General features: G+C 32.7%; 1 protein-coding gene across 2 annotated transcripts in view; it reads left to right on the top strand.

Annotated features, from left to right (window-relative positions):
- The first annotated feature begins 9791 nt into the window (after nt 1-9791).
- Nucleotides 9792-15919, top strand: part of LOC118204623 (uncharacterized protein CG3556-like) — a 34609-nt gene continuing 28481 nt past the window's right edge. The window contains exon 1 of one of the 2 annotated variants that reach the window (XM_085827503.1): nt 9792-9950. In XM_085827503.1, coding sequence (XP_085683629.1) covers nt 9884-9950 — 67 coding nt within the window. In that variant the 5' untranslated portion in view covers nt 9792-9883. The remainder of the gene's footprint in view (nt 9951-15919) is intronic. The other variant, XM_085827502.1, reaches the window with a different exon arrangement.

Genomic DNA, 15919 nt, shown 5'->3' with positions numbered 1-15919 from the left:
GAAAGTTATAAAGAATTGGACGATAATAATTGCTTATCGGATCTGTATCTTCTCACGGATATAACAGCTAAACTGAAAAAAACTGAAGGAAGATCTCAGGGGAAAGGAAAAACCCTTTTTCAATTGACTGGGACTATAACTGCTTTTCAGATAAATTTGTGGATAAATCAGATGAAAGAAAAAAATTTCACCCATTTTCAGAATTTATCAAGCCATATTAATAACCACAAGGAAATTGAAATAGAGAAGTACTCGGAAAACCTAAAAGCACTGAAAAAAATGTTTGAACTCCGCTCCTCTGATTTCCATCAAGTTCAACGAATATCATTATTAATCTCAAACATATTTGCCGACATTAATATTTCAGCTGTATCACATAAGCTTGGAAATATGTTTAACAAGAATGTTGATGTTTTGGAAATGTGCTCGCGATAGGCCAAAGATTGGGCATCACTGGTGTAAAGGAATACATAAAAGAGAACGAAAAAGAAAATCTGAAAGAACTGAGATTTTAATTTCGCATCAGACGTTTTAGTAAGTTTTTATGCTCTCGTTGATCATGGTCTCAATCTGCTCTTGGACTCACTCCTGCTAAAACAGCATCTTTGTGTTTTTAACACACTTCAAAAGCATCGCTACCTTCGAAATTACGCCGCATAAATTACAACAGCAAAATTTCAGAACTATATTGAGCAGAGTTTTGGATTTACCCATAGCATGTTATCAGTTGCCGCGCATACTTTTATATTTGCTATAATTACTTATTTGAAAATATACAGCTAGACCGGCGAATGTCCTACAATTTTATGATAAAATTCCGAAAAGTGATGTAAGAATTTTAATATGTCTAGCTAGTATAATTTCATAAAAATATTTAATAATTATAATTAGTCAGCTCATGATTTAAATGCAGTTTTATTGAATTGAATTCTATTAAAATATGGAAAAAATAACTTATAAGAAATGCGTTTACTGCTTTTATATCACCACGTTAGCTAACCAGTGAAAGACTAATTAACTTTGAACTTGAATACATTTTATGAATGGCAATACGTTAGAGCTTTTAGACAATAAATATTCTTTATAAGGCTTTGGCAGCACATTGCTTTCAAATGGCCGGGTTAAAATTGAAAGATTAAGACTTATCTTTTGCTGATTGCCAACAGTATCATATGATACAAATTAATGCAAATTGAATTATTTTCTATAGTTATCACCGTATGTTTGCAAACCACGGATATTCGTAATCATTTATATTCGTAATCATATTCGTAATCATAAGTTCGGATATTCGTAATCATAAGTTCAATAAACTAAATTCATTAAATTCATTGAATAGAAAGGCTGAAATAAGTTCAAAACAAACTCGAAATTAAAAATTTCCGCTTCGAGATACCCACGTGCAAGTGAAAGACTACACATGCTAGAATATCAGAATTTTTCGGTGGATGCGTCTTTCCCCACAATGCGAGTAACATACATTATATATTTTAAATAATACAACGCAATACCTTCTGGCAAGAACAATTCCAATGTGAATAGGAAACAAATGTAATATGGACAAAAAATCAGTTTCGAAACTTCTATAATCTCTAGTTATTCTAATGTTTTGCAAACGTATATTATTCGCAAATCAAATGAAGTCAAGTTATTTGTATACGGCAACAAACAAGAGGTATTTCCCTAAGCTAAGGAGCTTTTATCAATGAAAGTTCACATATCAAATAGGGCTAAACCACGAAAATCAACCATGCAGCCAGCACGTTTGCTCGCATTCAACCTCTACTGAAATTTCTAATAATTAGCAGTTTTAAAGACTCGTCAAGTGATCGGACAAAATAGACACCGAATTTTTAATTGCATTAAGCACACATTTGTATGAAGGAAAATGCCCAGCATGTGTTTGAGCAGATTTATCAAATTCGCTTAATACTTCTATTGTACCTGCAGTGAAAAACACTTTTAAAATCAATTCAGAAAAAATTCCTGCCTTTTGTCGTACAGTGTATAAAAGCTTCTTTTCTAATACTACATATTGCAATTTAGGGCAAAATTGTTTCACTCTTAGATTGTCATGTGTGTAGGTGAATTAATAATTCTGCACACAAATAGAGAACACAAGTTTGATCAGTTATGTAAATGATATGAAAGAGGTCTATAAAACCAATTCACCATTTTTCAGTTACTCATGACATGCAACATGCGATAAATTAGGAAATAAAAAAGAAAATTTTACTAAATATTTATTTACGATTTTTCAGGTTGATTAAAAGTTCTGCCGCCGCCTACCCCCCCCCTCCGGAAAAAAACTATTAATTAGTATTCAGATATTGTCGTTTACACATTTCAGAGTGATTCATATACACCTCTCTCATGCATTCTCTCAGAGATTCTGAATTAGATTTAGGACTGTCGAAAAAGCCAGTTAACATTATACGTCTATAGTTAAACAAAACTGGCAGCTTTGATATACAAGGTAACCAAAAATGTTTTTGCCGTTTTAGACAGTCAGAAAGAAAAAAAAATCACAAAATAAGTAATAATCCTCAAAGTAATCCCCATCGGCTTCCCGTGCCTTTTCTAATCGAGTGGCTAGCTGTACTATGCCATCACGGTAATACTGAGGTTTCTTGGACGCAGAGAAATCCGTGAGGGCCATTTCGAGGTGTGACCGGTTGTCGAAGGATTTCCTGCGAAGATGGTTGTACAGGGAATAGAAAAGTTGGTAGTCTGTTGGTGGGAGGTCTGGGAAGTATCGTGGATGCGGAAGTGTCACACAGGCCAGTCGCTGGATGGTGTCCCTGGCCTCCCGAGACACATGAGGCCCCGCATTGTCTTGGAGGAGTAGTACACCGTTACGATTGACCAATGCTGCCTCTTTATACATCAGTGCCTGATGCACACGTTCCAACTGCTGCGAGTACAGGCCCGTCTGGGTGTGTCATACTGGACTCAGGTTTCCTCGTTGGTGAGTACTCGATCAAATATAATATAGAGGCACTGAGTTTCTGTGTAAGCAATGACAAACAGGAAGAGACATTCTCTTCCTTGTTTGCATCAGACAGTGAGTGGGATATCCACTTGCTCAGCTTGTATGCCTTTTCTATACGGTGCAAACAGAGTCTGATCGTTTCATCAGATCCCTGGATGTGTGCAGCAAGCTCATCACATGTTTGTCTGCTGTCACTCTCTATGGCTGCTCTCGGGCCCTCATTGTCCAGAGGTTTTGGCCCACCGCTTCGTGGTGCATCACTTAGAGACATATTCCCTGACTTGAACTTTTGGAACCATTGCCTAGCGGTTCGTTCGTTAACGGGATCATCCCCAGAGGCCTCGCAAATTCGGCGACTTTATTCGGCTGCTAACAGGCCCACTTTAAAATTATACAGCAAACAACTCGAATGAGCGCTTTTGACACTTCCATTTCAATGAGTCGCTATGTGAGTTATGTTTGAGGTACCGATGCAACGCGGTTTTATACTCTTGGTTAATGTCCGGACCCCCATCCTAACCACTTCATTGCCAGGTTTGGCGATTATTTTTACGTTGGGGTTCACTCTTCTAATGTCATATCAGGAATGGCAAGAACGGGTTTTGGTTACCTTGTGTATTTAGATGCATCTAAGCACTCTCGGTTGTCACACAAATTAGCCTGTGTTCCACGGTGGAACTTTGACCGGTGTGAGATATCGAGACGAGATTTTTGAACAATATGTTCACCCTATAGTCGTAGATTTCTTCTGATGGACGACAATGCGCGACCGCAGAGCTCAGGTTGCTGAAGAATATCTTAGGGGTCACGGTGTGGAGCGTATGGAATGGCCAGCTCAATCCTCTGACCAGAATCCGATAGACTATGTTTGGGACTACCTTACGAGACAGGTTAGACTTTGGGAGACACTGTGTCTGGTCGTTGCTTCACATTTTACTCACCGGCAACTTAATTGACAGCATGGAACATCGCTGCCGCGGATGTATTGCAGCTAGGGGTGGACACATCCCTTATTAGAACCAACTTGTATAATGTTACCAACCCATATTTCCTCAAAAAAAAAAAAAAAAAAAAACTGCGATAAACCGTTTCCTCAAGACTGGTTAAGAGTGCAATTTTTTGTTGTAATTCATGTTTGTGTTGAATTTTAGAAGCATTTTATGTCGCATTCATTAAAGAAGTGTTCAGTGAACATGATCTGTAAATGGTTTGTTTCTATGTTTCTTAATTCTCAAATTAGACACCAAAAACATGCAGTTTCATAAATTTGCAGCACTGTGTACTTAGAAATACACCTACAAAATTGAACAAAATTATGCAATAACTGAATTAGAGTGTTTAGCTACTATCGATGCTAACGATAAATTTTATTATTATTTACATGGTACTCATTATACTGTACATACTGATCACGCTGCTTTAGTTTGGCTCAAAAATAGTAAACATCTTACAGACAGATTATTTAGATGGTCTTTGAAATGATCTATGTATGATTTTGATATTAAATATGAAAAAGCGTCCACTACTGTTGAAACTGATATGCTGACTAGAAATCCTATCTGTCAACATTTAAGTTTGCAAGTTAATTCTTTAACATTAGAAGGAATTAAAGAACATCAAAATTTAGATAATGTTTCCAATCCTAAATATAAGAAAATTAATGATGTGTTAACTATTAAAACATAAGAACTGTATAAAATGGTAATTCCCATATCTCTTCGTACTAAATTACTTGAAAAAGCACATCCACAAGTTGGTCATATTGGTGTGCCCTCAATGCTAAATTTATTATCTCCTCAATACTATTGGCCAGGAATTGTCCAAGATGTTAGAAATTATTGTAAGCATTGTGAAGTATGTCAAATTAACAAAAAGTATAAACAAAAACAAATTGGTCTTATGGAATCTTTACCAGCTATTAGTAAACCTTTTGTAATATTGTTTATTGATACTGTTGGTGGACTAAACCATTATTCCACTAAAATGGATATTGTTACAGATTTGGTATTTGAATAGCTAATGTTAGTAGAATTATAATTAAATTGTTTTATTCCCCGTGCGGTGCAGCGCGTGACGAATATTAAAAGAAAGCTAAGCCAGAAAATTAAAAATACGAGAGCATGAGCATTTAACATTTAATAAATACATATGTCTTTTTGATTTCGAGAAACTGCTAGAACAATCTCGTGCGTGATTTAAAAAGTTTATAAAAAGGAGGAAAACCTCTCAATTCAGTATTTATCGCATGATATGCCATGATATGGATTTCAGCAAACTTAGATTATGAGTTTGTAGAGTCATTAGGATTTTTTCGGAGGTCGGAGAGATGAAAAAATAACAACGCCTTCGCCGGGAATCGAACCACAGACCTCTGGAATACCGGCCCAGAGTGCTACCGTTACACCACGAAGGCACGCTAGGTAAGTGGGAGAAATACTTTATAAGTTCTATCATTTATTGATCTCGCCCTTGGGCACGGTGTGTTTTTCAACACACCTTTTAATTTTACAACCCTAATGGCTTATGATTTAAAGATTATTTACTGGTAGGAGCTCTTAGTAGCTGAAGCCAGAAGTATAGCAATGATCCAAGATCCAAGAATTCAGTATTTGTTTTATGAGTTTTGTTTAGAAAACTGTAATGAATTCGCGGTGAAAACGGATTATCTTTCTTTATGTTTCTCTATTTTGAATTACTTCTGTTGAATGTTTTTTGTAGTTTAAAAGATAACTACTGTGAGGTATTGTACGAATATCCGATGAAATTTAAACATTTTGTTTATATGTTGTGATAATAATAAATTTTATACATTTTTCAGCGGACTTGTGCATTCAGTTTATAAGGAATCCGTACGCACGGAACATTTTTTTTTTTTGTAAAATGAATAAAATTTTTTATTCATTATAAGGCATAATTTTGTATAATAGGCTATCCTGACACTGTCATATAAATAATATTAAAAGTAAACTTAATAAATAATATTAAAAGTAAAGGAATATTCTCAGAAATAAGTCTCTTCGCGAGAAATGTGAAATTCTAATAAACCATTTTATTATAAACAGCGACAATCTCAAAGCAGTATAATTCTCATTTTTACTTCCTTGTACGAAATAAAAAGGAAGTATTGTAATCGCGAAAGGTTTCAAGCAGCATATTTCAACGAAAATATCCTATTTGACCGCTATCGAATGCCATTTCACGATGTTTTTGCGTGATATCTGTAGGTAAGAACAGAATAAGACTCTTTTGCCTCCCAAAAAAAAAAAAAAAAAAAAAAAAAAAAAAACTATAAAACATGAATTCTGAAGAGAATTTTTCGTGGCGTCTGTACGAACGTATGTACGTACGTGCGTGAGTACGTACATATCTCGCATAACTCAAAAACGAGTAGCCTCAGAACGTTGAAATTTGGTATATAGGACTGCTATAACATGTAGATGTGCACCTCGTTTTTTGGTTGCAATCGGCCGTACCAAACGTATATAAATATATTTATATATATATCCACTGTGTTACCCGGCTCAGTGATCTCAATTTCTTTACTCTTATATGTTTGTAAATTGTGCATTTTTTTGTTTTAAATATCATTGAATTATGTTGTTCTTATCTTCCGGTTAAGATTTTTATGCCTTTAGTAAATCTGTCTGCAATATTTTTAGAATTATCAACAATTTTAAAGTTGTTTAAGTGCCGCTAAGCCTAATATTTTTTTATGGCGGCCATTGCTTGTTTACATTTGAAACAGAAGAATAGTGGATTTATTGCCAATCTAGAGAAACTTAGCTTCGCAACAACAAAGATAACGCCTTCATTTATTATTGCGAATAAAATCATGCTTAATCCTTTCTGGAATTTTTCGAGGAAAATGTGTTTAAGATTTAACTGAATGAACTGACTTTTTAAGAACTGAATTAATTGAACGCGAAATACTCAATCGTCTGTGAAAAACATTTTCTTTTTTGTTTTGTTTTCTTAATTTCTTTTATACATCGTTCTAGCTTTATTATAGTATTTGAATAGATCATGTGGCAACGATTAGATAATTCTTTAAATGATATAAACTTTGTGCATTCTGAGTTATAATATCCTACTAATAGATGGCGCCACACGACGCCTCATTTGTTCAAAGTTTACTTATTCTATGGACGGCGGCACAGGAGCCTCCGTCGCTAGTAATCTCTGAGTTCTAGCACAGCATGTGCACAAGTCCTTCCATATTATTGGATACAACTTACTCGATTCATCAAGCATTTAAAAGTCAAATGTAATATATTGGTAAAGGCCATTAATGGTCGATTGCCTCTTACTAAGTCATAAGACATAGACATAGACAGACATAGCTATAATATGAACGAAATATAATACTGTTAATTGAACCTAGCGGCAGAGCGTTGCTATGGTAAACAAAGAGAGTGAATTTTAAAGAATGCATTTATTCTATTGTATTTTATGCGCTGACGGCGAAGTATATTTAATTCAATCCAATAAGTTTAAATGAAATGTAAGACAAAATGCATATAACTTAATATTCCGTACAAGGAAGTCATGTGGTGTACACATCAGATTTTTATTTATAGTATTTTAGCTATTTATGTTATTAATGAAAGTAGCTGTCAGAAAAGTGACCTATAATCTTAGTAATAGTTAGTAGTAATAATAATAATAGTTAGTAATATTAATAGTGATAATAGTTTTACTTTTGTAATCTTATTTTATTACTTTTATTTTATTACTTTATTATTTTATTTATTATTTTATTCGTTCCATTTTTATTTTCTAACTTAACTTGATTTTTTTAAATAATTTGTCTAAATGGTTTCATTTTCTCAGAATTTGCAAAGTACTGTCTTGAATTGTAAAATGTTCCCAGAATCTCAGACTTATGCCGAAAGTAACCACTAACAATTCTGCTCATCAACTTTGCATTACTCTTCGTAAACTATTTTACAACATTGCTTTAATTTCTCTAAATATTTTACAGTGAAAATATCCTTTATAACATCTATGTTACAACTGTAAAAAAATTTATTCTTCACAGAAAAATCTCTGTAAAATGTAATATTCTTTATAAAAGCGTAAAAAATTCTCTACAACATTTATATCACTACTATATCAAAATTATGTATTTAAAGAAACATTTTTTAAATAAAAGTTGTTAAATGAGCAGAAAAAGCTGTAACTCTTTCAGACGGACCAGCTTGAAGTCTTTTTTTTACATCACATGATTTCACCATATAGTCGGCATTTCTCCTCTTTTTACATTTTAAGTCTATTTACCTAAGAGTCAAAGTTAATCGCCTCCTAAAATGATTAATTCGTCTCTCACTGAAGATCGAACTCTATAACATTTTTAAGGAACCAATTCGATTGAAAAAACTAGCTAAAAGTATGCTTTAAATACTGTAAGTTTTAATTAAAATGCTTAAATATTATGGTTAAATAATAATTTTGTGTGGAATGTGTGAAGGTTTTATTAACGTGAAAAGCATTAGACGTTGTTATTTTACTTCTGTCATAATTTCATGCAAATGATTCTAGAACATCTTTGGCTGCATTTCATTTAAAATTATTTTTAGTTAAAAATCCCTTAAAATTTATAATGTTTAGAGCTTCTTGGATATACATATATGTAAAAGAAATTTCTGAAATTTCTATTTGAAAGCTTACATTCGAAGACATCCAAAGAATTTGTTTAATAGCCGTCAATTAAACATTTAATGAAGAATAGAATTAATATTGCAAATGAATTAAATGTTCAGGAAAAATACTGATTATTTATTGGCCTTGTGAATAGTATTCGTAGCTCTAGAGCAGGGATTCTCAACCGGTGGTACGCGTACCACTGGTGGTACGCAAGAGAAAAATAGGTGGTATGCAAAGAAAAAGTATTTTTAACTATTAAATTCAAAAATGTCATGAAGAAAAATAAAAAATGATAGAAATTTCCTGTGATTAAACTCGAACTGAAGATTTCAAAAAGAATAAACTTGTTAACTTTTTTCTCAATCGAAAAACAACTTTAAAGGTATTTCAAATAAAGCTGTTAAATTTTGATGGCCTTTTTGCACAACCTATTTGTGTGAATAAGGATTTTCTTCCGTGTTATGTTTAAAAATTAAATGCAGAACAAAATTAAAAGTGGATCCTAATTTCCTGTTGAAACTAAGTGAAATAAGACTGGACGCAAAGACATTTTTCTCTCTTAAACAGGCTCAAATTTTCCACTAAATTTTAGAATTAAAGTATTATAACTTAAAATTTGATAATAATAAAGGTAACCCATTTTCAATCTAAAATATTTTTTATGTATGCATATTTAATACAATAGGTTTTGCAAATGGCACAGTATATTTATTTTTAATATTTCTGTTGAGAAATTGAAAAATAATCAGTGTAAGAGGACTCACATATTTCGCATAACTAAACATTTAAAAATATACTATGATAAAACTGATTGATTCTTGGCAGATTAAGCATAAACTGCTTTCAAAATAAAAGAAAGTAAAACTTGCAAACCTCGACTAAATTCTGTTAAAGACAGATAACATATCAAAGTAGAAGATCGAAACTACCCATTGATTACTTTAATGCTGAAATAAATTTTCTTAAATTTTTCTCTTTGGAATCTGACCATAGTAACAGGGAAAATGGAATACTGCCCTTTTAATAAGGTCTGTTCGGATTGAACGAACGAAACAGTCCGATATCCACAGTTTCAAATTCCCCAGATAAAACGTTTTGGTTTACATTTTAGGCTAATTTATCTAAGATATATTATCTTAGTTTACATTTGACTGTTCAACTCCTTTTACGGACACGGCTTCTTTTATCGATGTGGCTGTCCATTTCTGATAAGTTTTCATCATTGCTCGACGAAGAAACAACACAGACATGTCTCAATCTCATCTTGCGCAAATTTTCGCATTGGTTTTAATTTTCTCCAATTGCGTTTATGCAGGTAAGATTTAAAATTATATTTAGAAGTATATTTCTATCGGAAGTATTCCACTTTGCGTAAACAGCAGTTAACAGCTAGATAATTATGGCAAAGAATGGCGTTTGTCAAGGGAAATTTAGTCAAAGGAGTTCAGAGAAATTTAAAGATGAAATGCATTGTAATTTAATTAATAATAATTAATACTCTAGTAAAGAGTATAAAATGTATATTTTTTATTTTCCGTGATGAAATGTATTGATTTCTTTCATATTGACTCCAGTCGTATGACCAGCACAGAGAGAAAATGTGAAATGCTTAATTGTAGTACATGCAAATAGGTCCTAACCAGAAGTGTATACTGGTTGTGTAAAAAAGTGTTAAAGAGATTCTTTAAAAAACATTGATGTATTTCTTGTATTAATAATATAGTTTAGATATATGTAATTATGCTTATGTTGAATTCCTCACAATGAAATCTTTGCATAAGCTCGTTTGTTTATATTTTCCTTATGAATTAAACGTTTCGTTGCATTTTCAAAAACATTTCTTACTCTAGCACTATATTAAATTATCGAGTATATATCTTGGCACAGTATAGCGTTCTGGAAGGTTTCAGGCTAATAGAAAATAAAAGCAGTATTTAAGAAATTTTTGTAGTTACGGGTTTGCGAATGTATTTTTGTGTAATTTTCCAACTTTGTTTCAGACGTCCGTGCTTACGGAGGATTTGCAGACCATTATAGCTTCTGAAGTGTTGCAATTCGTCAAATGTAGCTTATAACAGCCATGTGTATTATCAGGGGCATAGTTGTAGTAACTTACATTATATCATATTATTACCGTGCGCATTACTTACGTACTTATATTATTTATATATTTGTATTATGCTATAATTATTTTAACTTTTGCTACTTGCATTATACTATTCTCGTCAGCATGACAATGCGCACAGTAGTAAATAGTAGGAAAGAAGCTGAAATACTGTAGAAAATATCACTAAGAAACTTAAGTGCCGTTTTTATAGTTAAAGAAAAAAAAAACTGAATGTTTTCAGATTTTTAACGGTCGCACAAAAGGCTTTTTTGAGAATTTTACGATTTGGCTGAGCTCGGAGTCTGCCTATTACACTCACTTCTACTAATACACTTTTTTTCGTCTTTTTAGCTCCATTATAAACATCATTTTCTTCATTTTCTTTACGCCGTATACAATTCAACAGTAAAATTACAAAAACTTTAAAAGCAGCATAAAACTGTAAAAGCATACGTTTAGAATTCCCGAAGCAGCGTTAAGTGTTGGAATACATTTTTCTGTTCCCCCCCCCTCTTCCTTTCTCAGCTCATTCATCAATATTCACTTTTCTTACTAAGGTAGCTTTACAAAATATTTTTATCTTTTTATTATTAACTTTTTATGTGTACTTTACTTATTAAATATCACGTTCTTGGCGCTTACGCCATATAAAATTCGATTCAACAGCACAAATCACAAAATATTTAATCACAGTATATCTTTAGAATTTCCGACAGACAGTCTCGCATCCTGGAGTAAAAATGCTTTTTCCCGCGCAACATTGCCACTGCTCACTTTGAAATCGTTTATTTGCTAGTAAAAAAAAAAAAAATTCGTTAAATTTTAACAAAATATGAAACAAATAATAAAACAAATTCGAAATTTAAAATTCGAGCTTCCAAGTGCCCATGGTCGTTTGGAGGACTACATTATTCAAAATTTTATTATTTATTATTCAAAATTTGACGGCGTCGCCGAGACGGTATAGAGGTTAGGGAAACCGACTGCGATACCAAAGGGTCCGGATTCGAATCTCGGTGAAGGCATGGTTGTAACTGTCCATCCCTTCATAGCAGGCTAAGGAATACAGGAATTTACGTACCTCCCTAATAAAGTGACCACGACTTCTGGCGTTAGTAGTGGCCGAGCCAAGTCTACTGAAGGCCAGTCGTTGCACAAGAGAAAAAATATGATAACTCTAGGTGGCGTTATTTTTTACAATGTGAGAAAAATGCTTACAGATTCTTCTTTATTTAATTTCTTTAAATATAATATCGAACGATAATATTTGATGGCAACAATTTGAAAAGTGATACGCCGTTTATAGTGATTCAACGCAAAATGCCGTTTCGATAGTAATACCTCACTTGGAACTAACGTTTCCTTTTGGGCTAAAACAATTAAACCAGCCTTTTCAACATAGTATTTAATATCTGGTATTCAAATGATTCTTCTTTCAATATATTTTTAGACTTTCTAAGATGAAATTTATTAATTCAATAAGAAATGTATTAAAATCAAATTCTCGAACAAGCACCTTACACCACGGAAATTAATAACGAAATAAACTTATAAAATGATTTAATGGTTAAAAATCATTTTTAATATTTGCTTTAAAAAACGAAACTCTTTATGTTTTCAAGAAGTGACATAGGTCGCTGTTATCAAAGCACACACACAAGAACGAAAAAAAATTCTAATCTGTAAAATATTAAAATGACATGGAGGGAAATAAACAAAAATAAATTAATTGTTAATTTTTTAAATAAAATGTTTTAATTTCAGCATTTTGAAGAGTAATTTTGCTTTCTTTTCTGTTAACGAACTCGTCGATGATATTTTAGATATGTCTCCACTCCAGTTGCCCTTTTCTAGACTTGTGTCTTGTATTTATTAAATAAAAGACACTCATTTTTATGGCTTTGATGGTTGTTAGCGGAATTTGTATTAAAAAATACTCCTATTATGACCAGTGATATTTACAGCAGTTGTGAGGAAAATTAGAAGTAAAGTTGCAATATTTGGAATATCGTCTTATAGACTGCATTTAAAAACGAATTATTCAGCCCAGTGTAAAAACAATTATGTGCTCATTTAATTTCGTATCACAATTCGACTTCTATGGATCCTTCGTGCCATTGAGACATTGTATTGACACAGAAATGAAATAAATTGCTTCAAAAACATTTCATTATCATTATTATTATTCAAAAACATTTCATCATTCACATCTTTATCCTGTTTCAAAAATATTTCATTCATTAAAAATCACTTTAAAATAACTTTTCCTACATTGTTTATTCATATGGAATCTTCATAATGCATAAATACAGTTTAATAATGTACTACAATCAGCTTTAGTATTGTCGGGCATCAATGTATGAATATTCACTGGATTAGCAATTTAATTAAGATAGCGTACAAAGCAATTAGGTCATGTAGACTTTGATGCTAATGAAATTTTATTTGAAGTGATAAAGAACGCATTGTTTTCAAAATTTTTAACTTTACAACAATTAATACAAACAAGCTACTGCGCATAAGTCAAAAATTATTATATATAACTAGACCTACCTGAGGAGATGTACTACGTACAACTCGTTAGTTGGTTTCGTCTCCTTTATTCTATCAACGTTTGCAAGTTTCTAGGTAATTCATATGTAAATGTAGTTAAATGCATAATAAACAACAATTGTATGAATTAAAAATATTTAAATGCTCTTAAATACCATGATAATTTAATTAAAAGAATGATAACTGCATGTATGGTATCAGTGTATATGGAGTATTTGAATGCCGTGGCAACTTCACCCCATTGGCTAGTACAGTTATGCAAGCAACCAATAAACTATCGGCGACAAACAGACACATAAGCCGCATATAATAAAGATTTTTTAATCATAGTTTTCATTTTTACTTCTTTGTACGAAGTAAAGGAAATATTGTAATCACGAAATATTACGGCTATCATATTTCAACGAAAATATCCATTTTGACGGCTACTGAATGCAATTTAACGACGTTTTTGTGTGACATCTGTACGTAAAGACGGAACAAAGGACTCTTTTACCCAAAACAAATTATAAAATTTATTTAAAAGGGATTCAGAAGGGATCTTTGCGTGGGGTCTGTACGTACGAATGTATGTATGTATCTCGTCTAATGAGTAGCCTCATAACGTTGACATTTTGTATATAGGACTGCTACATACTGCTTTTGTATATAGGATTGCTATAACATGTAGTTGTGCACCTCCGTTTTTGGTTGCATTCGGGAGCACCAAACATATATATTTACATACCCACTTTGTTACCCGACTCCGTGAGCTCAGTTCTTTACTTACTTATACGAAGTAATGTAATCACGAAAGGTTCCGGGTATCATATTTCAATGAAAATATACGTTTTGAAGGCTATTTAATACAATTTAACGATGTTTTTGCGTGACAGCTATACGAATAAACGGACTGTCTATACGAATACGACTATCTATACGTGACATCTATACGAATAAAGGACTCTTTTTTCCCAAATGACATATGAAACTGATTTAAAATGCATTCAGAAGAGATCTTTTCGTGACGTCTGTACGTATATATGTACGTACATACGTATATAAGTATGTATCTCGTATAACTCAAAAACGAGTAGCCTCAGCACGTTGACATTTTGTATGTAGGACTGTTATAACATGCAGTTCTGCACCTCCCTTTTTGATTGCAATCGGCTCTACTAAAAGTATATAAATTTATATATATATACTCATTCTGTTACACAGCTCCGTGATCTCAGTTTATTATTCTTATATGTTGATAAGCTGCGCATATTTTGCTCTAAGAATTATTCAATTATGATGTTCTTATCTTCCGGTTATTTTTATGTTTAGTTTCGGTTTTATTCTTCCCGTTTCTACGCCTTTAGTTAGTCTGCATGCGATAGTTGTAGAATTAACAACAATTTCAAAGTTGTTTAAGTGCTTGGATAAGCCTAATTTTCTCACTATAGCAGCAATATTTGTTTACGTTTGAAAGTTAGCAGAATAGCGATGAACCTTCAGTGTCTTCTTGGAGAGTGGGACCAAAAGAAAACTTTCAATCTTGTGCACCCAAAAATGTGTCTTTTTGCCTGCTGGCGAAATTGCTTGTTTCTGCGCAGAAACTCTAATTTTAATTCTTTTAATTTTATTTGGTGTTTTATTTTTTTTATATATTTCAGTTTTTAATGAAGGTATAACGTTGCGCGCCTCTAACTAGCACGCAACCAAGAGGTGACTGTGAAAGCTTGTATAAACCACAGAGTCTTATAAAGGGTTTAAGTCCCTTTTTATTCAACGTACTAATTTACAATTACGTTCTCTTGACGCTTACAAACGGTGCCAACTCGGCAGTCAAAATAAAAATAAAAACCTGAAAAGAAATTAAAGACAATATTCTAACTACGAGGCTCTCTCAAATAACTAACTCACCGCGTTTTACAATACGGCTGCTAATTCAGCAGACTTGAAGCTCACTGGAACAATTGCAACTACTTCCCGCCAAGCACATAGGCCGCAACGCGAGGTTTTTCAAATCTCTATAACTACCTCCGCGCTCGCTAAGTAAGAATAACTCTCTCTCACCGAACTTGTTTCCTTCTATTTAAATCATACTACTTCCGCTGATAATTTGAATGCTTGCGCGTTCTACTCAAATTTACATATTCTGGCATTGGCAGTTCCAGGGGAAAGTAAGGATTGACAGGAAAGATAGTTTAAACTTAAAATAAATGTTAGTTAAAATAAATATAAACCCTACAAAGGTATTTTGAGATTTTACGTATTTTTGCCTTGTCGCAAAGTGAGAACGGAATTAATTGAATGCGAAATGTGTCTCTAACGAAATTCGGGAAATAAATGTTGCGTATTATAAGCAAATATTGTCGCCAGTCTGTTTCGGACACAGGAGAATGTTTACGAGTAGTGCACGTGGATTAGGTAAGCAGCGTTAAAGAGTCTCTGAAAAACTGTTTCTTTTTTATTTGTTTAATTTCTTTTATAAATCGTTTTAGATTTATTACAGTATTTGAATAGAACATGTGGCAAAGATAGGATAATTCTTCAGATGATATAATTTTAGAGGCTTCTGAGTTACATAATGAATGAAATGTAAAGCAAACCTACCTGTTAAGCAAACCTAGCGTCAACGTGTCGCTATGGTAAAC

This window comes from Stegodyphus dumicola, chromosome 12 (assembly GCF_044657685.1).
Source record: "Stegodyphus dumicola isolate Sdum_Otavi_A_Nest chromosome 12, ASM4465768v1".
Taxonomy (NCBI): domain Eukaryota; kingdom Metazoa; phylum Arthropoda; class Arachnida; order Araneae; family Eresidae; genus Stegodyphus; species Stegodyphus dumicola.
This window is presented reverse-complemented; position numbering and strand designations above follow the sequence as displayed.